The sequence below is a fragment of the Mesoplodon mirus genome (genome assembly GCF_964341445.2).
Source record: "Mesoplodon mirus genome assembly, chromosome: 1".
NCBI classification, from domain to species: Eukaryota; Metazoa; Chordata; class Mammalia; order Artiodactyla; family Ziphiidae; genus Mesoplodon; species Mesoplodon mirus.
In genome coordinates this window covers 205,750,846-205,778,077 of record NC_138976.1, presented here as the reverse complement: position 1 = coordinate 205,778,077, position 27,232 = coordinate 205,750,846, and the positions used below count along the sequence as shown (strand labels likewise).

The window sequence follows — 27,232 nt, the reverse complement described above, 5'->3', positions numbered from 1 at the left end:
CACATGAAATGTTGTTAGGATTAAGTAAAAAGAAAGTAAAGTGACAAATAAGAAAACCCTCTTTTAAAAAGATTTTTAAAAAAACCTTTGCTCTGAAAGGCAGATATGAATCACTGACAGCACACATTTGGGTATTAGCTAGGTGTAATAAAGTTCTCACACTCTTTCACTCAAGCTTTGTTTCAGTCCAATTGTGCCCTCTACAGTCTTATCAAGTGAATGAAGGTGACTTTAGCTTGAAAGGAATCTGATAAGTCTCTGATACTCAGTCCACACTTTTCAGACACGAAAGCAATATTTGATTCTTTATAAAAATTTCCGACCTATTTAATTTGGGGGAACTCTCTAAGATAAAAGGTAATTAAATTTAACAAGTGGATACATTTGCTTGGCTGTGTGATGACCACTGGAAAAGAAAATAAAGTTTTATATAATCTAATTGTGTCCTTCAACACTGAAAACTATTATTAGTGACAATGTTGAATTTTACCTGACCCTTCGAATCCTGGAAAACAGCAAAAGTTAAGATATCTCTCTGCCATTTGTGTTGTGGAAAACAGCTTATTCCTAAAAACCACCCTTCCACAGATGCCTCCTCGTGTTTACCGATGGCAATGACAGACAAAGATATTCCAAATTGCCATTTTTTTGTCTCATAAATTATCAGCTGAAGTGTTTATTGCTACTAATCAATTGGAACAAACTGCTAATTAATCAAACTGTAAAGTTTCACTCCTTGCTCCAGGCTCCAGAACTCGGACTCACTGTCAGACTGAGTCAACATATAATCTCTCCTAAGAACAGGCTGACCTCAAGGTAAAATATTCTCTGATCTACCATCCACTCAAGCTACTCTTTTATCCCATTTTCCCACAGCCTACCCTTAATACCCTTGTTACTTACTCTCAAGAGAAGAAAAACCCCTTTTGATTAACCACTGAGAGGCTTGCAGATCTTAGGGTCACAGCATTCTCCCTAATGCAATACGTCTCCTCCCCCAATTGCAATAGACCCCTCCTCGCACTTAACCGTTTCAGTAAAGTTTCTCCTTACTATGCTGGTATTGTTTGGTTTTTTTTTTTTAGTTGACATTGGCAACTGATAGAAGAAGTAAATATTGCTGCATCTGGATATATGTGATAATGGGGGATTGAAAACTCTAAAATTTTTAATTAATTTTTATTGGAGTATAGTTCTTTTACAATGTTGTGTTAGTTTCTTGCTGTACAGCAAAGTGAATCAGTCATGCATATACATATATCTGCTCTTTTTTAGATTTCCTTCCCATTTAGGTCACCACAGAGCACTGAGTAGAGTTCCCTGTGATATACAGGAGGTTCTCATTAGTTACCTATTTTATACATAGTAGTTATATATGTCAGTCCCAATCTCCCAATTCATCCCACCCACCCCTTCCCCCCTTGGTAACCGTAAGGTTGTTCTCTACATCTGTGACTCTATTTCTGCTTTGCAAATAAGTTCATCTCTACCATTTTTCTAGATTCCACACATAAATGGTACTATACAATATTTGTTTTTCTCTGTCTGACTTACTTCACTCTGTATGACAATCTCTAGCTCCAACCATATCTCTGCAAATGGCACTATTTCATTCCTTTTTATGGCTGAGTAATATTCCATTGTATTTATGTACCACGTCTTCTTTATCCATTCTTCTGTTGATGGACATTTAGGTTCTTCCACATGCTGGCTATTATAAATAGTGCTTCAGTGAACACTGGGGTGCATTCATCCTTTCGAATTATGGTTTTCTCTGGATATATGTCCAGGAGTGGGATTGCTAGGTCATATGGTAGCTCTATCTTTAGTTTTTTAAGAAACCTCCATACTGTCCTCCATAGTGGCTGTACCAATTTAGAGTTCCACCAACAGTGTTGGAGGGTACCCTTTTCTCCACACCCTCTCCAGCATTTATTGTCTGTAGATTTTTTGATGATGGCCATTCTGACTGGTATGAGGTGATACCTCACTGTCATTTTGATTTGCATTTCTCTAATGCTTAGTGATGTTGAGCATCTTTTCATGTGTTTGTTGGCCACCTGTATGTCTTCTTTGGAGAAATGTCTATTTAGGTCTCCCACCCATTTTTTGATTCGGTTGTTTGTCTTTTTGATATTGAGCTGAATGAGCTATTTGTATCTTTTGGAGATTAATCCCTTGTCAGTTGCTTTGTTTGCAAATATTTTCTCCCATTCTGAGGGTGTCTTTTCATTTTGTTTATGGTTTCCTTTGCTGTGCAAAAGCTTTTAAGTTTCATTAGGTCCCATTTATTTATTTTTGTTTTTATTTTCATTACTCTAGGCGGTGGGTCGAAAAAGATCTTGCTGTGGAAAACTGTAAATATTAAATGATTTGGTTCATTCAGTGAATTATGAGTGTTAATGAACACATTAAACAGTCCACAAAGAGAGAGTCCTTTAAGCATCTGCTGTGTGCTAGGGTTTCCTCTACTAGGCCACAATTAGAAAAATCTGTTTGCTCAAAAAGCACATAGGTCAGTACAGAAGACTAACATAAAACCATCATGAGATGCATTGATAGAAATGTACACAGAGTGCTATGTTTACATTTGATAAAGTCATTTACTATGAGTGCCTAAGGTTTATGGCAGGAAAATAATGTGACAAGAAAAGTTCTATAGTAAAGGTGATATCTGAGAAGACCATCAAAGAATAATCACAACTTTGTCAGATCAACAAACTGTGAAGAATCTGTATTTGGCATTGGGAACAAAGTGATCACAAAAAGCCCAAGTAATACCATGGTTCCTCTGGAGAGCAAAAGTAGTTGGAACTGACTCAGCTGTAGCTCACATATGTAAGACAACTGAAGGGGAGCTGGAAAGATGAGCAGATACAAAGCAGCACAGCCTTTTACAACTATGAAAGTTGGGGACTGCACAACTCCAGAGGGTACCATTCATAAAAACGTCAATGTGAATGACACATGCTGGAGTTGTGTACAGCCCTGAGCAAGACCTCTGAGCAGGTACCAAATTAGTAGAGTATTTTTATGCCAAGTGTATAAGTTAGGATGCTTTTGGTAGCAAAAAATGGAAACCGAATCTGTCTGTCCTCAACTTTAAGAGGATTTTGGAAAGAACATCAGGGCTCATGTAACAGAGGAGGACCCTATGGGGCCTTCCTAGGACAGACCCCTCCCCCATATCCTCTACTTTAGCTCCTCTCTGAAGTACATAGATCACAGTATTTGATGCACATTTCCTGCTTTACAGATGCTAAAACCCCCACCAAATGGAAGGTTAACTACTTAATGACCATAAGCACATAGCCCCCAGGCCTACTGGAGCCAAAGTATTGATGACCTTAACCCCTGGGACACTGTCCTGTAACCTCACCATCAACCAAACAGAGAGCTGTGCACAAACTGATCACATACCTTGGGACTCCCCTCCCTCACCTTGCCTTTAAAAACACTTTGCTGAAACCCATCAGGAAAATGAGGCTTTTTGAGTACTAGTTGTCCCGGACGCTTTGTATGGCGCCTTACAATAAAAACGACACTTTCTTTCACCACAACCCAGTGTCAGTAGATTGGGTTTACTGCATGTGGATAAGTGGACTCAAGTTTGCTTCAGTGACACTCACAGTACTGCTATGGGGCCTTTGCACAGCAATGGAGACCATAAACAAGACGAAAAGACAACCCTCAGAATGGGAGAAAATATTTGCAAATGAAGCAACTGACAAAGGATTCATCTCCAAAATTTATAAACAGCTCATGCAGCTCAATATCAGAAAAACAAACAACCCAATCCAAAAATGGGCAGAAGCCCTAAATAGACATTTCTCCAAAGAAGACATACAGATTGCCAACAAACACATGAAAGGATGCTCAGCATCACTAATCATTAGAGAAATGCAAATCAAAACCACAGTGAGGTATCACCTCACACCGGTCAGAATGGCCATCATCAAGAAATCTAGAAACAATAAATGCTGGAGAGGGTGTGGAGAAAAGGGAACCCTCCTACACTGTTGGTGGGACTGTAAATTGGTATAGCCACTATGGAGAACAGTATGGAGGTTCCTTAAAAAACTGAAAAAGAGAATTACCATACGACCCAGCAATCTCACTACTGGGCATATACACTGAGAAAGCCATAATTCAAAAAGAGTCATGGACCACAATGTTCATTGCAGCTGTATTTACAATAGCCAGGACATAGAAGCAACCTAAATGTCCATCAACAGATGAATGGATAAAGAAGGTGTGGCACATATATACAATGAAATATTACTCAGCCATAAAAGGAAACGAAATTGAGTTATTTGTAGTGAGTTGGATGGACCTAGAGTCTGTCATACAGAGTGAAGTAAGTCAGAAAGAGAAAAACAAATACTGTATGCTAACACATATACATGGAATCTAAAAAAAACCCAAAAGGTTCTGAAGAACCTAGGAGCAGGACAGATATAAACACAAAGACATAGAGAATGGACTTGAGGACACAAGGAAGGGGGAAGGTTAGGCTGGGACGATGTGAGAGAGTAGCATGGACATATATACACTACCAAATATAAAAAAATAGAGAGCTAGTGGGAAGCAGCCGCATAGCACAGGGAGATCAGCTGGGTGCTTTGTGACCACCTAGAGGGGTGGAATAGGGAGGGTGGGAGGGAGATGCAAGAGGGAGGGAATATGGGGATATATGCATACATATAGCTGATTCACTTTGTTATGCAGCAGAAACTAACACACCATTGTAAATCAATTATACTCCAGTAAAGATGTTTAAAAAAAAGAAAAAGAAAATAATGGCGGCTTTGTAAAGAAAAGGGAAAAGCCAAAAAGTGCTGGATATAATTGAGGATTTCTGTATTAGAGATTCTGCAGCACTGAAGTACAAGAAAATTGAGTAGGGGGATGAAGATTTAAGAATGTTCAACTTTTTATGAATTTAATTCCTTTCACCTTTTTTTATGAGTAATGGTTAAAATTTGAATTGCTTTATAAATTACTTTTGGGTGATTAACTGTGTTTTTTAAAATGCATCTCTGTACAAAGACTCTCTCTGACATTTATTATGGTGGCCTAAATAAATAAATACATCTTGAAGGTCTTAGTGGTAAATCACCATGTTTAATTCCAAGAGAATTTAAAAGGTAAAGAAAAATTAGTTTCAAAAATATTTTCAACAAGTTGACATTTATGAAAAAATTTGAAAGATGAGCAGCTATGGGCATACCACCTTATTTTAGCTGATGAACTAATGAATATAGACTTCACACATTTTCAAAGTACTGAACTGCCTTTTCTTCTATAGCAATCCTCAACCTATACCAGGTTAAAAAAACTAATAATCTTAAATCATGATTTCTTCCCTAAAATCCCCTTTCTACTCTTTTATAAATCCTCCTTAACATTAATTTTTTCCTATCATATTTCTTAGCCTTGATTATTTCATGTATTTGATGTACAAATATACTGAACACTTACAATATATACAAGATACTTTCTTTTAAAGCTACATGTTAGTTGACACTTTTGTGCTTGACACTGGAAGATACACTGTTGGAAGATTCAGCCCCTGCACTCAATTTTCTCACAGGTTAAAGAAGATTCAGACAAGTAAATCCACAATTCAACACTCTGCTATAAAAGATATGAGAAAGGGTTGCCCAGGGGGTTTTGATTGTAAAGAGCAGGAGAAACTATCTTTTCCTGGGTATGGGAGGATTCCTAGAGGAGATGTTACCTGAGAAAAGGAAGATGAAAAGAAATTGCCAGGTGAATAAGGGATATTTTTTTAGCTTTTATTTCTCTTCAATTCTCACCAAAAAAGAAAAACTCAAAAAAAATAAATGAAGGTATATGACTCTCAGAGCTCTTTAGGCTCTTTGGTATCTATATTTGTAGCTGGAGATACATGTGCCACAATTATGTTCTAAGTTAAGGGAGTCTGCGTGTGTCATACATCAAGCATGTAGCGCAAGCTCATGTTAATAAAAATAAATAAAAATTCAGGTATAATCAAGGTAGAAAAGCAACAACTCACTACATATTCACTGATACCTTTCCTCTAGTCTCCTCTCCTGTGTTCCTTTCACCCACCCAAATGTTTTGGTGTGTAAGCTTTCCTCTCAAGACAATGGAGTCCACAGCATGGCCATCACAAGTTTGAGTGTTGAACAATAGGTGAGATCCCTAGTGAATAATTATACCCAGTTGGAGAAGACTGAACAGTGCTTGGAGCCAGGTGAGAGAAATAGCGTTTGGCTTATCTGCTCTGAAATAATATCTGAAAGACTCAATCCATAAAGTTTCCATATGGTTGAAAACAAGTTGAAGAGTGAACCCTGGGTCTTAACGTTATGTGTGTGTGTGTGTGTTTGTGTGTGTATGTTCTGATTCATCAAATGTTAGAAGAGAAACATTTTGTGATAGAAAGAGCATTGGCCCCAGAGGCATGGGTTTAAAGTTCTATATCTGTCACTCTCTTGCCAGGAGGCTTTTTTAAAAGCTCATTTAATGACTCAGTTAATGCTTTTTTACATTTGAAAAAGCATGAGGCTTTTTCCAACTTTAAAGTTTGATGATTTTATGGTCACTTTTATTTGCAGCTTTTAAGACTCCCCATCTAAATAAACTCTTAGGCTCCGTGACGTGTGCCCAACCTAGACATGCCGAAGGGGCTTTGAAATCCTGGCCTGCTTTCAGCCAACTTTATCCATTTATATCAGCTGATTTGTTACTTGATAAAAATGTTCAGGATAATGCAGTCACTTTTTTAAATGCTGTAGAAAAGACCACTTCAGAAACAGATTAGAACAGCCATGATAATGGACCGGAGTCCTGAGGCATTGAGCTGAGAATTCCATCTCCCCCCTGCATGAGAGAGGCAGATCGTTACCCTCTACAGCATCTGAAGTTGGGGATTTGCTCCCTACCCCCCTAACTCTGGCTAACAGCTTCCCATCAGCCTACCATCTGTGAATGAATCTGGACCTGCAGATTTATAGTCTCAGTTGGTACCCTGTCTTAGGATGTGGAGGACAGCTTGCTTTATTTTTCCCTAATGCTGCTTCTTCCCAATCTTAAGAGCTAACTCAAGATTTAGTGAATAATCTATACACACGTTACATGAGCTACTCAGATTCCCTCCCACTCCCACATCGTGTCTTCCAGACTGAGGAGTTCTTCCAACCGCCTATTCTCAAACGGAAGTTCCTCCTCTCCCTCGATGGTTTTTGCTTCCCTCTGTATTTTAAGGTGTACTTATCAAAACTTCCTAAGAACTTCTAGGTTCAGACAAATTTCTATTTTGTCCAAGGGTAAGACAATACCTTTCACTTTGTTTCCAATATCCTTTGTGATAATGTCCAACAAATTTGGTCAGTGTTGGTTTCCTGGTCGTAATCTTAGACTGAACCTTCAGGCAACGGAGTCCTTAGGTTTTCTTCCGCAGTGATAATCAGTTCTCAGAGGCTTCCATCTCATAGAAGAGTTTCAATGATTTTACCTGAACTGTTTCTCCCTGCTCTCATTAGAGCTCCTCTGCTCATTTCAACTCCTGTTCATCCTACTTTGATGATCTTTTTATTACCTGGAAGAACTTAGTTCTGTGCACAAATTTGGAAATTCTCCCATGGTACTTCTTATCTTGATCCCTTGAAAAAAATGTTAAATAAGGCCAGTTCAATATGCCTTCTTAGGGGTTCCTATTATAAACCCTTTTCCTTCCAGAGAAAATGATCATTTATCCCAACTCTTCATTTACTCTCTAAGATAATTCTCTCTCCATCTCAAAACATTGTCTCTAATCCCAAGAAAACTCAATTATTTAGCTTTAGTGAGGTGTAATTGATATATAATAAACTGTACACATTTAAAGTAAAATAAATAAATAAACTCAACTATTTCTAAACTTCCAAGTATATATAGATAGCTGATTACTTGTGACCTCTCACCGATGGGCCTATTCCACTCAACTAAAGACAACTATGCCGCAGAAATGCACTCAGTCTGTGTAGAATACAGATCTAAATGTCTACCCACTTACGGTGTAATAATGTATACTTAATAAAATGCTCTGTAATATTGATGACTGTGGTCTTTAGTGTCCCATGAACCTAAACATGTTGATTAACGGAGTAAAATGTAGATTTTACTGTGTGTTATTTACAGGAGCTTTATTTTTATTAAGGTCATTGCTAGAAAAATATGTTTCTGCTAATAGTATTTATACTATACATCAAAAGTTAAAGTTATTATTTTGGCAAGATCAGACTCCTGATACTCACTTATTTAGTACTGCCCAATAAATTTTCAATATTGGAATTCTTTATCGATGAAGAATAAAGAATTTATGATACTTTTATTATTCACCTTTTACATTTGTATCCACTAAGAAGCATTTTCACAATACATGCATATGAATATTTGTGGATTACTTTAATGTATCTTTCACAATGTTAAAATCTCTTTCAAGACCCATTTGCTGTTAAGAGGTCTTACCTCTTTAATAATAGATGATAGATGATTTATTGTCATATTTGCCAATGAAAAGGAAAACCATGGCCAGAATTTGTGATGTCACTCTATGTAGACACATATGCATAGAAATAACCTGTAGGTGTTACACACACACATATATAGTCCTATATATATAAGTATATATTTTTATATGTATATATTGTGCATACATATGTATGTATATGTATATGTGTGTGTATGTACTCACTTATCTTTCCACCCACCCATACATGCATCCATTGATCTATCTAGCTATCTTCCAACACACAGTACCCCTACAATGATAAAATAGGATCAGAGTTTCATAGAAATATAGAGCCCAAAAGATCCTTAGACATAGTTTAAAAACAAAGAATGTTATTCTTAGATGTGTAACTCTCCAAGATAGCACCAGGAGAAAGAACTCAGCTGGAACCTAATCCCCATATTCCAATTACAAGTTCAGTTTTCATTCCACCATACCACACTGTCTTTCGCACAGATATCTGTTATACAGATGGATAGATACTGATCCTTAGAAGACAGTGTCAGTGCTGAAACTATTTTCTGTACTGAACACCCTGCTGTCAACTAAATTCTCGTTTGAGTTTTGAAGTTTACTGATGGTTTCTGTCAGTCCCAAGCCCTCCTAGGCATTTTTACACATAATCAATATGAGGGGAGCTTCCTGTCTGGCATCAATCAGTTCTTTAAACAACAATTATCTATTAAAATATTGTTCTTAAGTCAGGAAAAATGGATGTTAGTGTCAAACACAGCTTTGCTCACTCTCACACACACACACACTCACGCAAATTACAAATAGTATTCGACTGCTCTATATTTCAGGCTATTCAATAACTAGATAAATGAAATATACTTTCTGTCTACATAATTTTTTTTACTATGCCAAGGCATACACACTAGTTGTTCCCTGCAGTACCTGCCGAATGCAACTAAATTTGCAACAGAGTTAATCACTGGTGCAGCTGAATATTTTAAGAGATTTATCCTCTAGTAGGAAATTCATCTTTTTTCCAAGAAAAGGGCATTTACCCACTCCTTCATCTCCAACTGAAGTAGTTCCGTGATTTCCTTCCTTTCTCTGATTTCCACACTCCAATTCCCAAAGACAAGCTCATTTCTGATGACCTTTCAGTCTATGAGTATTTGGGGTAGGAGTGGGGGTAGTGCACAGTTAAAATAAACTTTGTATACAATCACTTTCTATGTTGTTATGAAATTATTCTAAGCTTCCCTAATAATAAACTTACAAAGAAACCATGCAAATGATTCAGATGTGCATATGGAGATAGCTATTATCTAGAAAGCATCCAGATTTCTTAAAAAGCCAAAAAAAAAGAGACTGACTCACTCAGGATATATGGAAATATAAGTGAGGTAGGTGGGCTAGAGTGTATGTCATTATCAATAAAGCCCTAGGAGAAAATCATAATTTGAAAAGATACATGCACCCGAAAGTTCACTGTAACACTATTTACAATAGCCAAGACATGGAAGCAACCTAAATGCCCACCAACAGATGAATGGATAAAGAAGATGTGTTCCATATATATATATATATATATATATATATATATATATATATATATATATATATATATATACACACACATACACACACACACATACACACAATGGAATATTACTCAGCCATAAAGAAGAATGAAATAATGCCATTTGCAGCAACATGTATGGACCTATCATACTAAGTGAACTAAGCCAGACACAGAAAGACAAATATAATATGATATCACTTATATGTGGAATCTAAAAAAAATTATACAAATGAACTTATATATGAAACAGAAAAAGACCCACAGACATAGAAAACAAACTTATGGTTAGCAAAGGGGAAGGGGGTGAGGGATAAATTAGGAGTTTGGGATTAACATATAAACATGAGTCATATAAAATCGATAACCAACAAGGACTTCCTGTATAGCATAGGGAACTATATGCAATATTTTGTAATAACCTATAAGGGTAAAGAGTCTGAAAAAGAATATATATGTATATATATGTGTATATATATATATATACATACATAACTGAATCACTTTGCTGTACACCAGAAACTTATACAATATTGTAAACAAGTATACTTCAAGAAAAAAATTAAATTAAATAAAAAATAAAAAATAAAATAAACACCTAGATATATATTTGCATAACTGAATTAAATTCTTAAAACCCCCAAAATGAATGTTTTAACTGAATTTGAGAAATGAAGACTAAATTAAATCTTGGGTTTAGAATTAATTTGATTCATAATGGAAGGAAGTTAGAAAATAACATTTATTAAGAACAACACTGTTTAGCAATCCTATATGAAGATATAACACACAAAATATCTCCTATTACTTCCCTGTTAGAAGAGCTCTTTGCTTTAATACTTACACTACAGAGAATTTAATTAGTTCTCAATCAAATATTCTTCAGCCAGTGATTATACAGCAATAAAACATATTTGCATCTGCAAACTCAAGGTAACTTTTATAAGAACACAGTGGTTGGAGAAAATCTTGAGTTACATTCCAAATACATTGGGTAAAACTTCAGACTCCTGTGTAGACATTTTGAAAAGCCTTCAAAGTGTCACAGAAGAGGATGTGCAACTCTGATGTTACTGGGGTTAAGAGAGGCCATGTTACTGCAAAGCAATGTTTGTTAAAACCATATTAATTATTAAGTGGTTAGGATATGATGATTTTAAATATCTATATTATAACAATTTTTTGTTTCTTTGGTTTCATTGCGTTTCAGGAAATTTGTTGGGGTTGTTGGGCTAACATATAAAACATATTAAAGGTTTCCATTAAAATAATAGGACATTTTTTCCTGGTTACATTTTAACAAAACTGCTTGATTTTTACAAATGGATTCCTGACCTCAAGCAGGAGACACCTTTACATATAGTATCACATTTACTTTATTTTACATAGAATGTCACTAAAGTTTACCACAACCCATTTAGTTATCATTGCCTTTTACAAATAATGAAACTAAAACTGAGAGATTAAATAACTTACCCAATGTCACACAGCTCATGAGCGGGGGAGATCAGAGTCCAATTCAATAGCCTTTGAATTTTTCACTATATAGTAGGACCATAGTTCAACTAATCCGGTATTTATTGAGTTTCTAACTGTGCATAACATTTGGTGTTAGGCATTAGAGGGGCACATAATGATGCCTACTTCTTGCATCACTACAGTTTACAATCTAGTAGAAGGCAAGTGCACACATTGTTCTATTTAAGAGTCTAAGAGGAAGCAGGAAGGTGAAAAATGGCAAATATTTATGCAAACAGGAGTTTTACAGGCCATCTTGAAGGGCAGTGTATTTAATACAGGACTAGAAGGGTACAGATATTACAGAGAGGTTTGATATGAACTAGGGCATAAAGGGTAGGACATTGCAAGCACAGATTACAATGTGAACAAAGGCGTGGAAAAAGTGACAGCACATGCAGAGAGATGTAGGTAAGGAAAGCCTTGAAGGTATTGAAGAAAACAAGTCTACATGATACTTGTTAAAGATAGCAAGGATAAGTCAGGGAGACTACTACAGAGGGGCTGTGTAGTAGGAGAGGGAGACGGGGCTCAACTCCTAATATAATAAGAACAAGTAGAGATATAAAGGCAAGGAGCAGGGTGGGGGTCAGTAGAAAATTACTAAGAGGAAACATCAGGGGTAAGGAGAATTCTGGCTAAATCAATTTGACAGAAGTTTTTTCTGTAGTCAGGCTAGGGTGATAAGACATGAAGGGTGAGGGATAAAGAGTTTGATCATATATCAAGGGTAGAGGATTTTTGCTAAACTGACCCACCAGAATTCATGCTAATACTAGTCTAAATGGGCCAAGGACAGAGCCTAAGGTCAGGGACTAGTTAGAAAGAGGACTCAGAGAAGGCTGACTCACGTTTGGTCAAAGAAGAGTGCTATGGTCTGAATATTTATGTTCCCTCAAAATGTATATGTTGAAATCCTAACCCCCCAAATTGGTGGTATTAGGAGGTGGAGCCCTTGGAAGGTGATTAGGTCATGAGGGTGGCACCCTCATGAATGGGATTAATGCCTTTTATTTCAGATTTTTTGTGACTATTATTATTATTTTCTTTGAAATATAGTTGGTATACAATATAAGCTACAGCTGTACAATATAGTCATTTGCAATTTTTAAAGGTTATACTCCATTTATAGTTATCATAAAATATTAGCTATAGTCCCTGTGCTGTACAGTATATCCTTGTAGCTTATTTTATACATAATAGTTTGTACCTCTTAATCCCCTACCCTCTCCCCTTCCCTCTCCCCACAGGTAACCACCAGTTTGTTCACCACATCTATAAGTCTGTTTCTGTCTCGTTATATTCACTTGTTGGTTGTATTTTTTAGATTCCACAAATTCCTTCATGAATGGGATCAATGTCTTTTAAAAGAGGCTCCAGAGAGCTCACTAGCCCCCTTCCACCATGTGAGGACACAGCAAGAAGGTTCTGGCTATGAATCAGGAAGAGGGCTTTCACCAGAATGAGACCATGCTGCTATCTTGATCTTGGACTTCAGGCCTCCATAACATTACAAAATAAAGTTCTGTTGTTTATAAGCTACCCAGTCTGTGGCATTTTGTTACAGCAGCCAGAATGAAAAAAGACAGAGAGAGAATCTTTGTCCTTCCTTCCTCCCTTCCTCCCTCTGGCCTTTCTTCCTTACTTTACTTATTTCACTCTCCAACGCATATTCATTTAGTATCTACTTTAAGGAACTGAATAGATGGAAAACACAGGTTGAGCTATAAAGATCACTATTCTTATAGTATACAGTTTATTGGAGGAAGAGATAAGCGTCTGTGACAGAGCATGACATGCACAATTTTATTTTAGATAAACTGGTCAGGAAGACCTTTCCATGGAAGTGACATTTAAACTGAAGTTTGAAAGATGAAAATGTAGTAATGTTGGCAAATCTAGAGTGATTTTTGTAAGGACTTACTACACATTTTACTTTATTCTATATGCAATAAGTTGTCAAATGTGTTTGAAGATAGAGGATGCATTCTAATAGTGTGGATAAGAGCTTGCATTTAGCCTGAATATTAAAGAGGCCCCAGGAAACCCGACCATAGGGAAACCCAAACTCTGCTCCCAATACAAATGCTACTTTTTAAAGAACTTTCACCCTTTGGTCAACCTACTGTCCATTGAATTTGTTGAGGTTTGTGGATATTAAAACTTAAGCAAGAGAGGCAACTTGATTATAGTACAGTAGTTTGAATTTAAGCAAAATGGTATGCCTGAAATGTAGGGGCCTTTTTGTAATGTAATTTGAAAATGTGGTGAGTTTCTTTGAATAGGCAACCCAGACTGACCATTCAGTGACTCTCCATAAGAGCGACTACAACACCCAATTAGCACCATAAAAGGGAGAGTCAACATGACAGAGATGTGAGGTGACCATTTTTACCCACACCACACGCTGCCATTGTGGTTACACCTACTGGTGTAAATACTTGGTGAAAGAGGCAGTGCACCTCCCTGTGACTGCAGGCTACTGAACAAAATCACCAACCTCCCTTCAATAGGAGCATATAAAATTCTAGGCCTGGAGAAGAACAAGTAATAAAGTAACTATGTACTCTCCCCTGAGTTCATTATCCTCTTCTCTTCTCCCTACTGGGTCGAAGGAAGGCAGAAGATAGCATTAAAGCTCATTTTCAGGGTCTGCATGTTCAGTTGTACAGGTGGTGCACTGCATATTTATAGGAGTGTCATTCACTTTCTTCTTTACATGAATGGTGCCCCCTGGGAATTTTAGAGTGCACAACCTGTGAATCTGTATACAGCAGGCCTGCTTAATTTGGTTTTGCTCATATATTGTGAGCTTTTGTGTTGCTTATTCATTTTGTGTTCTCTGTGTTCATTTGTTTTGAGAAACAAACCTGATATCCGTTTCATCCTTGGAACCGTAAAATTCATCTTTAAATATATCTATATAGGTAACAAACAGAATATTATTTATGTATATGTAAGTTTATTTATTTATTACAATAATCTAGGATGTAAGACTTTACAAATAAACAAATGTGCGGAAATATGAACTAACTTGCTTGTGAATAACAGACCTGGAGCATGCCTCAGAGAAAGTGTGTAAAATGGCTCAAAACTAGAGAAAGCATAGAAACAAACTTACCACTGACACGGCACTAATAGAAAACCTATCAAAAGTCTTGATCAGGGCTTCCCTGTTGGCGCAGTGGTTGAGAGTCCGCCTGCCGATGCAGGGGACATGGGTTCGTACCCCGGTCTGGGAAGATCCCTCATGCCGCGGAGCGGCTGGGCCTGTGAGCCATGGCCGCAGAGCCTGCACGTCTGGAGCCTGTGCTCCGCAGTGGGAGAGACCACAACAGTGAGAGGTCCACGTAACGCAAAAAAAAAAAAAAAAAAAAAAAAAATTCTAAATCTGAGGAGAACCAGGAAGAAAGGAAATCATAAGAGGGATGAGACCTTGCTAAATAAATACATTTTTATTTCCATAATTAGAGGTAAGAATAAGGAAGAGATGAAACTAATTCCTAGTGTCAAGCCTATGTAAGTGGAAAGGGTGTGATTTCAATTAACAAGAATTTCTTGTTTAGATTCAAAACAAGTATTTGTGTCAAAGAACCAATTCCAGTAGATTCCATGAGACATGCATATGTAGATTCATTTTTCTGCATCAATGCTTTCAAGCTTTTAACCCATCCTTCTGGTAGGAAAGAAAAAGACATAAATATATGAAATATCTTATCAAGCTTTAATTATGTTTACTTCTTGATTTAAAATTATTCTTTATTAAGTTAAAACGAAGATATTCTAGACTAACTCCAAAGCAGAATTGAAATGGCACACGAAAATGATCAAACATGATTCAAGCATCTCATTTAACTGAGATTTTACTACGTTTGTGTAATGATGTCTAAAATTGTGTTTTCATTAAACATAGCAGAGTAGAGTGAAACAGGGAGTGTCATCCTGTAGACCTTGTTTGAATCTAAACATATTATCTATTACTGTAACTTTGAGAAAATCACTTAATTTGCATCAGCCTCAATGCCTTTATCTCTGAGAATAGTAATACCTATCTTGCATGGGGCTTGAGGCCAAATAAGTTAAAACACAAGCAGAGTGTCTAGCAATTACAGTTGCTCAGTAAATAGCTCTTAATATTACCAATGGTCTCTGATGTGGGAAAACTATTACATAATAAAAAGATCCTTAATCGGGTATCTTTAAAATCAAGCTGAATGCAAAGAACTTCAGATTTTATGTCCTCCCTTTTTTTATTTTTACCCAGAGAATAATGCAATTCAGAAAACAGAGGGAGAGATTAATTTCTACTTAAACTGAAAAGTCATCATTATAAGATTTTTTTCATCATGTGCTATAGTACATTAAATACAACCATAAAATCTTTGTTACCTCTCTATTGAAAGGTAGAATGTGGTGTCCCTCTTCTTGAATATGGGCTGATACACTGGCTTATTCAATCAACAGAATGCAAGAGAAAAGGTGTTCTTGCACTTGTGAGGTTAAGTCATAGGAAGACTTACAGATTCCAGCCAAGTCCCTTGAGATGTTTACTTTGGGTGAAGCCACTCACTATGTAAGAGTTCAACTACTTTGAGATATCCAGGTTGCTAAGACTCCAAAACTACACCGAGAAATTTCATGGAGAAAGACAGAGACAGAGAGAAAATGAGCCCCAGATTTTTCAGCCTGTGCAGCCCAACTCAAGCCCCAGATTTGTGAATGAAGATGCCATCTTGGTTGGACATTTCAGCACCAAAAGATGTGACTCGGGCCTCCCTGGTGGCGCAGTGGTTGAGAGTCCGCCTGCCGATGCAGGGGATACGGGTTCGTGCCCCGGTCTGGGAGGATCCCATGTGCCGTGGAGCGGCTGGGCCCGTGAGCCATGGCCGCTGAGCCTGTGCGTCCGGAGCCTGTGCTCCGCAACGGGAGAGGCCACAACAGTGAGAGGCCCGCGTACAGCAAAAAAAAAAAAAAAAAAAAAAAAAAAAAAAAAGATGTGACTCAAAGAAAACTTAGCCAGAACCAAGGCCCCAGACATATGACACCAGTCAAGTTGTCTAATCTATCTCCAATCATTCAAGCCACCACACCTGAGGCCCAGTCATGATGGAGCAGAGATGAGCCATCCCCAGTATTCTTTATCTTTATTCTTAGCTCACAAAGTCCTGACTATAACAACATGGTTTCTATTGTATCTACCACTGCGTTTTGGACTGGTTTGTTATACTGCAATAGGTATCTGGAATATATGTCTTGATCATTTCTTACAGTTCTAAAGCCACGGAACTCCTTTTACCCATATTCAGGGAGAATGCTATCTCTTGCTTATTTTCAGTCTCCCTTTGAGTCATAGAATCTGTTCAGAAGCTTCCTTGGACAGAGTCAGTAAAAGAAAACTCTTGATTACAAAACTCCATTATTACAACCAGGATAAAAGAACAGCCAAATCTGCTCACACACACCCCATTTTTTCACCACATCATAAACAATGGATTGGCCAAATTTTTAAGTGCTTGACTCTGTTTGAAAGTAAGCAACTTTCCATCTTCAACCTCTTCCCCTCCAACTCAACTTAGAGTGATGCTCTAGTCAACCTCCAGACTTCTTGATGCACCTCCCATCTCTGAAATGAGAAGTGAAGAAAAAACATCTTCAGAAGACTTCTGATATCAAGACAAGGGATAGAACAAAGGCCAAAGCAGCAATATTGCCATCCAAAGGAAAAACTACTGAACCTACACTGCAATACTCAGAAGGAAAGTCAAGACATGAGAGAACTAAGTGTAAAGCACAGCTATATTGGTGGTTTCTATTTAAATAATCAAGGTCAATAAGTAGGTCTCTGGGATGATGATCCCTATACCCTGTTACTTGCACCAGAATTGGGACATAACCAGGAACAAATAGTTCAGGAAGCTAGAGTCATTGACACTGAGAGCCAACTACAAGGAACACCAAACATCCGGGGCTATTAGTTCATGTGCTTCTGTACCTAAATTTGGAATGACTGTAAGACTTTCTGAATCTTCAGGTAACTTGCATACTATTCTAATCATAAGCAATCATGCTCCCTCTTAAGCTAAACCATACAACTTCAGAATCAGGTGTTACTTCTTATTGGTACCACTGTCCACTAAGCAAAGACAGAAATACAGAAGTAATCCTGACCCCTGCCTTTCCCTCATATATTCCCCCTCCCCACTTTTCCCTCTTTCCCATATATTACTAGGTTTAATCAGTTCTGCTGCCTAGAGATCTGTTAAAGTCCTTCATTGTAATCATATTCCTTTGCCCTGATTCAGATCCTTATCATCACTAGCCTAGGCTGCCCTCTATCTATTTCTGACCCTCCCATCTGAACTGTTGCCCATCATATTCATCCTCAACACTACTATCAATATTATTTCTAAATTGCAAATTTGACCATCAACTGTCTAAAGACTTCAACATCTTTCCATTGCACTAATGATAAAGTCCAACTTCTAAACATGTCATAAAGGTCTCGATTTTTTGGCCTTGCTCTGCCAATTTAACTAATGTCTTTTTTTAGTAATTAAAATCTACTATCCTTGTTGTTTTACGAGTGTTAGCAGTTGCTGTTCTCACTTTTGAAAATATTTCCCCCTTTCATTCACTTAGAAAACTCCTATTCATCCTTTAAAACCCAAATGCAGTGAAACCGATTTTCTCTCTCACTCAAATCACTTTCTCCTCAAAACTGTAATTTTACCTCTGTGTAGCTCAATTGTTTGTTATACTCTAATGACAACAGATTCTTAAATATACTCATCATTGTATCTTAATATCCGATAATATGACTGACATTTAACAAACGCTAAACATACTTGACACTTGAATTGATTGAATTGAATTAAACTGAATCAATCACTCTCAAGAACACTAACGATTGTGAGGGTTTCCTGCATCAAGAGTACAAATCACGCTGAATTTTCATAATACTGCTAGTTTTGATTGAGGCACAGCAAACAAGTTTACAACAGATTTCCCCTGTGAAAATAATAACTTCAGTAAAAGATAACAAATACACTCAGAAGTCCATAAAGGAGGCAGGGTAGTCTAGGGGATTCTGTTCTCATCCAAAGTCTTGCTGATATTTGATTCAGAGGGGAAAGATTGATTTTTCTAGCTTAAGTTAAACGAGGCATGGAACAAATGTCAAAAGCAGGACATAGACTTAGATTCTTTACCGTCACACCAGTAAAGTTACCATCCTTCCATCTCCTTGAGAACAAACAAGAAAGCCTGCTGTGGACCGTGAACAAAACAACAACTGTGAATTTACACAGCTCCTTCAACTTCTAAGCTGTGTACTGAGAGTGAATTAGAGGTCTCCTCCAGATAGCATTGCAAATGAGCATTATTTTATTTTCACCAAGCCTTTCAGGTGATACATGTGACAAAATCAGCAAAGTCAGTACTCACTGTGGCAGACAAAGTAACTATTATGTATCTGTCCTAAAAGTTCCTGTGATGTTCTGGCTAGTTTTGCTTAAGTACTATTTATAATATTTATGAGAAAGGAGGACAAAAATGAACCTAATGCTTTTGTGGAGAAGGAACTCCCTGGCCGAGCAGAAAAGGCTGCCAAAGTTTTGGTGTTTCTTGTTTGTTTGAAACAAGACTGAAGGACCATATAATGCAAGATGAAGCCATTAACAGTTAAAAGGGAGAGGACACACTAAAGAGACTCAGCCAGGGCCCTGGTAAATTATCAAAAATTGTGGGCTTTCTTAGTGAGAGTCTAGGATTTGAGAAATTCATGAGAAAAGGCGGAGGTCCCTGGGCACCTGAAAATGAGAATTGCTGCATTGAACTAGGCTGACTTTGGCATGGCATTTTGAAGAAGGCAGTCATATGGAATGTAACGAATAAATAGAGCATATCAGAGCCTGAAAACCTGAGAATAGGCTCCTGTGGGTGAAACGAGGTGAAGCACGGTGCTTGGTACACTATAAACCCTCAGTAACATTGGCTGGTTTTGAATGAAATGAAACCTAACCTGAATCCAGTCCCTACTCGGTAACAGCGGGGAAGATAATGGGTGCCTAGGCAACGTCTAGCAAGTTCTGGGCTAGAGGCGGCTCCCAACTGTTGCGTCACCAGGGGCCACAGAACTGAGTCGGGAAGGGAGAAGGGAGGAATCTGTGCGGAGGGTCATCCGACTGAGTCGGAACCGGACACTCTGGCAGGAAGTAGAAAGCGAAGAAAACGAAACGACCATTGGTGAATTTCAACACCACGTCGTGAATTTCAGATAATTTTCCACTTGTTTATTCAGGTGGAAAACTCGGATTCCAACGATGAAGGAGATGGAGTTTCGGCCCAACACATAAGTCAAACGGACCGATTGGTTCGGGAAGAAGATTTCTCCAGGTTCGTAAATAATCTGAGTGAAGAAGATTACGAACTTATGAGAGACAACAATCTTCTAGGCATTCCAGGTGAAAGTACGGAAGAAGAGTTGCTGAGAAGACTTCAGCTAATCAAAGAAAACGCCCCACAAGACTCAGATGAAAATACAGGTATATTTTGCTTTTGGAGGGAATCGGATGGGATGAATAAGGAACTTCATAATAGGAAATAGTAACTTCATAATAGTAAATAGTAAATTATACAGAAGTGACTTACATTAATTTGGTAAGTAACTTCTCATAAAAAGAACTGGCATTTACTTGATTTTTGGTGAGCATGTCAAGGTATGTTTGTTTGTTTTCCTGATTCACATTTGGGTTGTTTTAATTGGGAAACAGTGCAAAGTAGCCTATTTGTATTTTTCTTGGTTTTCGACCTCAACTGAAAGTCCCTCCTACTTCCTGAATTATTTTTTCTACATAGACATGTAAAAAAAGCAAACAGAAATATTCTCCACTGGGGACAATTGTGCTCTCTTCAACATCTGGGGACATTTGACAATGGCTAGAGATATGTTTGGTTGTCACAGGGGAGGCATGGGTGTTACTAGCATCTAGTGGGCAGAGGCCAGGGATGCTGCCAAAGATCCCACAATGCACAAGGATAGCTCCCCAAAACAAAGAATTGTCCAGCACCAAAATGTCAGTAGTGCTAAGGCTGAGAAACCCTGCTCGGACCTCAGGTCTGGTGCCTTCCCTCCCAGTGTGAAGTAGAGGATTTTGCTGTCTAATGAAGAGGATACTATAATACTTTGGCTCTTGAATATGGTCTTATATGTACCATGCTAGGTTCAGTCTATTCATTTGATCTGACCTTCAATTTAATGTCAATTAAATATCTTGGTAACATTAAGAAGTATTCAAAATGCAAACACTTTTAAACCTATAAAACTTGTTTATGTTTGGGCAATAACCTTATATTTTAAAACAGCTTATCTATTATCAAAAGCACATAAGTGAAGAGCCTAGAAGTAGTCATGTTGGAGACTAATGGAAATTAGACAATAATGTAAATTGAACTAAACTACTAGCATTGTACCTTAACTGGTGTTTACCTTGTTTAATTGCATTAGTGTTTTGACAGTGGACTGAAAAAAAAGTCTCTTGACATTCCTCCGACAGTGGTACACAGGGCTGTGTATATGATGAAGTACTGAAACACAGACTTCTTCTGGATTCCCTTTTTAAAAAATTCTCTAAGTTTATTTAGGATTAGCTCACTCTTTTTGGATGGAATCGAAACTTTTCTACCTTTACTTATAAATCTACACAGTGCAGTTTATAAAATATTAACTCTATAAATGTGAAATCAGTTGAAAACATCTGAGTATTTAAGTTCTCATTTTTTGTTTGTTTTTGAAACAAAGTTTCAGAGTGCTATTTTATGATGGTTCTAATTTTGGTGGTTTTTTATGCACCCTCCCCATTTTTTTTGTTAACAGACAGAGGAGACTCTTCAGATGACGTGTCTAGTGGTGACTCTCTAATAGACTGGCTTAACTGTTCTGGACAAACTGAAAATATGACAAGTGGACAAAGAGAAAAACAATCTTGGAGAGAAGAGCCAAATTAATCCTAAAAGTGATCAGTTCATATTCAGTTTAGAAATAAATGCTAACCTTGATAATGGGAGTCCAAATCCAGAGAATGAATATGTAGCATCTGCAAGACTTCCCAGAAGAGAAAATATGGAAGACAGCCAAAGGCAAGTGGAAAGTCCACAATCTGAATCAATATTTACAAGACCATCTATGTCTGAACAAGATACAACTGAAACATTAATGGAATTCCCACCTACCACAAGTCAGAGACGAGCAAGAAGTAGGAGCCCAGAGTATCGGAGAACCAGAGCAAGAATTGAAAGTTGGTCGCCTCCACGTTCACTTAGGGAAATTGTACAAAGACTTAATCATAGTATACCCTCTCAGAATTTTGAGCAGCCTCTGCTAAGTGAGAATGCGAGATTTTCTAGAACTGAGCACCAAGAAATATTGACACAGCAAATGACTGGATTTGAGTTGCAAAATAGCGGTCTTATTGAAACTTCTAGAACAAGGAATGCCGTTCATGGAGAAAATTCTCCAGATACAACCAGCAGTGGTGAATCTTGGGGAATGAGGGAAATATATCCAACCATACCCTTCAATCTTGAAGTAGGACAAGTTCATTCTGGAGCATATTCTCAGAGAGACAGCAGAGCTAGTAGAACTCAGTTAACATCTGAGACACCAAACAACACTGTCACTTCTGAAAGTGAACGAGGACTGAGGCATATGTATTCACATTCTGAGCAGGCAGGTGTGAGAGCTTATGTCAATACCATTAGAAATCCCGTTTGCAGAACGTTAAATACTAGCTTAAATGATACAACATCTGTTCCAACTCAGAGCACGTTAAGGCAGACAATGACAGAATTTAGTAACTCAAATAACCTTATGGACAGTGACAGTAATTTAGAGCATAGTGTCTCACCTCCAAGTCAAAACATGGAATGGCTAGAGTCACCTAATGGTAGTAGTAGTGGTACATTTGGTTCTGATTCAAATGCTAGCTATGATACCCATTCAAGTTCCACAATGATTTGTCATTCATGCCCCAATTGTATGTCTAGTTCCAGTTCTAGTCCTATTTCTGGTTCCAGCTCAAGTGATGAAAATTCAGGAATTAGCTCACGGATGTTTGAAGGCAGTGAAGAAACAAACTTATCATCAGAGACCAGCCAAGGGGTTAGACAGATTAGCCTAATAATATATGATGAAAGTGACTCTGGGTCCTCCCATAATCTGCAAACTACAGGACTCACCAAAGCACAGATTGACAGCTTGGCTGTAAGATCTTTTGGTGAAAATGATGCACTAAAAGCCTGTAGCATTTGCCTTACAGACTACACAGAAAACAGCAAGCTTCGCATACTACCTTGCTCCCATGAATATCACATTCACTGCATTGATCGCTGGCTGTCTGAGAACTCTACGTGTCCGATTTGTCGTAGGCAAGTAGTGGATTCCAATGAGAGTGAAAATCCTGATCGATGAATTCTCAGCTATATAAAGTGTTATAGGGCTTCCCTGGTGGCGCAGGGCTTGAGAGTCGGCCTGCCGACGCAGGGGACTGACAATAAAAATTAATTTCACACCATAGCAGTTCACTGAATTTCAATAAAAACTTAGCATGTGCACTGGGTTGGGATGTTCCTGATTCCATGGGAGAAATGTCTTAATATGATATAATGAATCTAGATAGATCCTAGTAGTATTATCTCGTCATGTAAATCCCAGACATCTCTTAGCCCTGTTCAATCCTGGTTGTGCATGCAAAGAAACAGAAACCCAACCAAATATCAATAATTAAGAAGCCATTTAAGACTACATTAGAGTCATTCACATAAAGAAGTCATGTTACATTCCTAGAATGCCATAAAAAGCTTTGAAACCCTTCTCTTCCTATCTCTCTCCACAGCAGTTTATCCCACCTCCCTAACACTGCCTTAACGTTTCTCCTATTCCCCACTACCAATGTATCAGTCAGTTCTAGCTAAAAACTGATGGCACACTTTAAAAGAGTGATGGAATAGCATTTAATGAAGAGACTAAAGTGTGTAAAGAATGAAGGGAAACCAAGAGATGATGAAGTACCCTGAGGCTAGCAGCTGTGAGAAACCAGTATTATAACCACTAGGTTTGAAGGGGCATAGAGAGATAGCAGTTCCTGCAACCCAGAATGTCTTCGAGTTATAGGAGAAGCCCACCCAACAAGAGATGTAACCTTAGAAAATGGCATCCACTGCCAACCTAAAGTTTGGAAGGGGGCAGATCATGGAAATAAATACCCTTGCCTTCTTTCCTCCTGACTTCTAATCACTTATCAGTAGTTCATATTAACCAAACCCAACCTGAAGACACAGAGAGACTGGTCCATGAAGCTGATAAAGATCAGCCTCCTGGAATCACGAAGCAGGGTTAAGAAGGATGGCGAGTAGATCCGGTAAGCAAATCAGAGACCATCTACCACAACCAGCATTCCCAACTCTCTTCAAACCCAGCCTGTGTATGCTTTCTTGCCTCTTCCGCTTCCGCTTGTTCTCTATTCCACTCTATGACTCAGCTCTTTAACAACCCTCTCTGTTTTCCTTTCATTTACTCAGATCTTGTATTTTTAAAAGTGATAAGATGACAAAGCCTTAGAACTTAATTACCTTTCTCTTAAACATGTCACACTTTGATTTGCTGTGACTGTAAACAACTAAGGATAAAGGGCAGTTATAGGTATGTCTTTAATTTTTGCTTCTTCAATATATTCAAGCTTCAATTTCTTTCTATATATGTTTAGTTCATATAATTAATTTTTAAAACAGATTCTGATTTCTTATAAAGGGTTTTATGGTTTATATATGACTCTGAATCCTTGTGTGAATGACCCAAAGTAGCCAATTGCTGCTTGGAGCCTCACAAGCTGCAATATGAAAGCCTTAAAGGTAAAACTTGGCTTCAAGAAACATGTCTACATAGTTCAATTCTAATTGTCCCCAGTAAAACCATCACCCAAAACCCCGAGTATTTGAAATCAAAATTTAGGTCATGCTTCCTCCCAACCTAAACATAGTGAAGGACTTTTCTCCTAATTCAGCCTGAAGACTATTTTTGGGGGGTTGTATTGGCCAGTCCAGAAAATTTTGCTTAAATTTTTCAATCCTGGTATAGGTGAGAGTACATTGTATTATAACCTAAAGCAATAATCAGAAATTTTGTGCAATGTGCAACCTATACAAATGTAGGCAGTGTTAAGTATACACCTTCTCTAAAAAGTTAAAGTCAGCAACATCACTGACCTTTCTTTTCTCTGTGAATTGCTGGCAGCCACAGTATTTGCACATAACTACAACGTATAAATGGGGAGTGGTGGTGAAGTTTTTGAAAACATCTTTGAGGTAGCATATTTTTCACACAGAGGATATCTGCATGGCCAGAAATGAAGGCTTGGATCAAACCTCTGAAATTTACATTAACTTCTGAAAGTTGTTTGAATAGTCTGATTTTTAGGAAGTATTTTTGATGTCAGATATACTTCATTTAAAGCGAGTAGAATAATTATAACAGTACTTGGCTTTCATGCTATCCTAACAGATTAAAACCTTCCAAAGGATGATAATTGCTTAATTAATGCTTCAGTACATTCACATGCACCTTCTGTGGTCGACAGAATTCTAAGATGATGCCCAATGATCTTTGTAGGAGCCCCTCCCCTTGAGTATGAGACCTGTGAATGTGATGGAATATCATTCCCATTATTAGATTATGATATATAGCACAGTTGATTGGGAGATTATCCAGAGTGAGCCTGACCTAATCAGGTGGGCACTTAAAAGGCACAGAGAGGACTTCTAATCCAGATAAGATGGTTTATACTCCCCTCTCCCTGCTCCCCCTTTATATGCACAACTATATATCCTGGAAATAATATGAGACAACCAAAGGAGATCTCTGAAAGGTCTAGAGAAGGTGAATTGCCTAGGGACCCTCAGAATGGATGAACAGCCTCATGGCAGGGCACCTTATGACCCTCTACCAACAAAAAAATGTGATCCAGGCCCAGCATTTCCTAACTCCCAACTTAGTAACAGGAAGTGGCTCAAAGAGGCTCTTCCTCCATCACATCAAATGGGAATCCCCCAAACACCAGGCGAGCCTTGCAGAACCTGCAAGGACGAACAATTGGAAGCCCTGATGACACTAAGTGACCAGGGAAAGTGCTTTCCTTCCCCACTGGGCCTGAGATCCCCCTTCACCACCCAGACACATCAGTGGCTAAGGGTCCCAGCAAAAGTGCTCCTACCACAAAAAGCTCCCACCTGGACAATGCTCTCCTCAGATGGGCCTGAGACTCCTCTCCCCTCCCCAGAAACATCAGGCAACTTGCTGGTACCGGCAACGGAGATCCCTCCACAGAAAGCTCTCAACCTGGTAAGCACCCTCCACTCCTTACAGTCCAGGGAGACCCTGTCACAAGTGCCTGGCCCAGGAAGGACTCTTCATCACGTGTTCCAGAGATTCCCTTCCCTCACCAGAAGCACCAAGTGCCGTATCCTGGGGAAGCTACTTCAGACCCCATAAGCAGCATGAGAAGGGACCAGAGGTAACCCCACCTGCACAAGAGAAACAGACCATAAGAGTACCACAAAGGGTCAGAAAATTAGGTTATCATGGAACCACCGTCCATAAAAGTACAGGAAATGTGTGCCAAACCTATAAAGAGTGAATGCCTGCTAAAAATTAAAAAAAACAAAACACTTTAAATAGGGACCAAAGAATCCTAACATAATAGCCAAAATGTCCAAAAGACAATAAAATATCACTACTTATACCAAGAACCAGATACATGACAGCTTGAATAAGATGTGACAGATGATGCCAACAGAGATGAATTAGATGTTAGAATTATCTGACAAGGGTTTAAAAATGCTGATTTCAGACCTTTAAGACCTTGAACACAGAACCTAGTCACTCCATGCCAGTATCCCAACCTATAGCACTGTGAGCTAATAAAGGGAAGCTGTTTTAAGCCATTACATTTGTACTAATTTCTTATGCAGCAACAGACAACTAATACAACTTCTCATCTAGGATCCATCCTGTACCTAGAAAATGATTATAATGAGTCCTAGACAAGTAAATGGCTTAATGTCTTGGTTCTAGGCCCACTATAACATTATATTCTACCATTTTTCCCAAAAATGGAATCCCTAATTCCTGCTACTGAAGCTGCTAGAAGACAGTATCCTTCCTGTTTGAACAACCACCAATATCGTATCGCTCTAACTTTACTTCACATCACCCTATCTCATTCTACCAGTGTATGCTGCTTATATCATAAACCCAATTTAACACTCTGACTTTGAAACTATAGAGCCACTTATTTTTCTCTCAAAGCGATTGCTGAGTATTATATTGCTCTTCCAAATCATATTCCTCTCTGTCTGCCCTGACAAATCAGAAATGGAGAAGATTTGTACCTGAATCTTCTGAGCTCAACCTGATACGTTTTTTACATTACAGAATATCAGTTTAAGTACACAGCATCACTGTGGTTGTGAGCATAAATATTTCCATCTTAAGAATTTTCTCTGTATTTTCTTGGTAGTTTTTAAAACATTTGTTTATTTTGGCCTAATTCCAAAAAAATCCCTTGTCTGAATAACAAATTCTTTTTGAA

General features: G+C 38.0%; 1 protein-coding gene across 1 annotated transcript in view; it reads left to right on the top strand.

The window, feature by feature from the left end:
• The window catches only part of LOC309807117 (E3 ubiquitin-protein ligase RLIM-like), a gene marked incomplete at both ends in the record, with an annotated part of 60,235 nt that extends 37,177 nt beyond the window's left edge, over positions 1-23,058 (top strand). The window contains one exon of the mRNA XM_082626352.1: positions 21,624-23,058. Coding sequence (XP_082482478.1) covers positions 21,624-23,058 — 1,435 coding nt within the window. The remainder of the gene's footprint in view (positions 1-21,623) is intronic.
• Between the last annotated feature and the right edge of the window lie 4,174 nt (positions 23,059-27,232).